The 472-nt window shown below is 58.3% G+C and overlaps 1 protein-coding gene across 1 annotated transcript in view; it reads right to left on the bottom strand.

The window, feature by feature from the left end:
* Nucleotides 1–472, bottom strand: part of LOC109925871 (fibroblast growth factor receptor 1-like) — a 111,810-nt gene that overhangs the window by 27,480 nt on the left and 83,858 nt on the right. The window contains exon 7 of the mRNA XM_048618506.1: nucleotides 116–306. Coding sequence (XP_048474463.1) covers nucleotides 116–306 — 191 coding nt within the window. The remainder of the gene's footprint in view (nucleotides 1–115; nucleotides 307–472) is intronic.

The following is a 472-nucleotide window of genomic DNA, read 5'->3' as shown; positions in this document are numbered from 1 at the left end:
GGGGTGTTCTCAGGTTTGGCACAGTCGCCGCTCCAATCAGCGTGGGGCTGGCAGCGCGGATGCCCTGTTGTTGACAAATCGGGGTCAGGCAGAAGGGCACAGAGTGCCAGCTTACCTTCAGGATGGAGACGTAGGGAGAGCCATCAGGACCCAGCCTGCTGCCGTTCACCTCAGCGTGTTTCAGCCATTGGATGTGGGGCTGTGGGTCACTGTACACTTTACAGACAAACTCCACGTCACTGCCCACCGTCACACTCTTGTTGGCAGGTAAGCCAGCCTGGAGGATTGGCCGGTGAGGGGACCGTTCTGAAAGAGACAGGAACAACAAGCATGTGAGAGGGTGGGAACGCCGCTCCGTCAACAACAACTCACCGGAACATTTCCAGCGTGGAGAGTCCGGCTCAATGGCTCTGGGATACGATACCCGACAGCCCAACAACAGGGGGAAACAGAGAGAGGCCATGCCATCTCC

The sequence above is a fragment of the Rhincodon typus genome, chromosome 40, assembly GCF_021869965.1.
Source record: "Rhincodon typus isolate 14 chromosome 40, sRhiTyp1.1, whole genome shotgun sequence".
Classification (NCBI taxonomy): Eukaryota; Metazoa; Chordata; class Chondrichthyes; order Orectolobiformes; family Rhincodontidae; genus Rhincodon; species Rhincodon typus.
The sequence above is the reverse complement of the archived record's forward strand: the minus strand, read 5'-3'. Positions and strand labels throughout refer to the sequence as shown.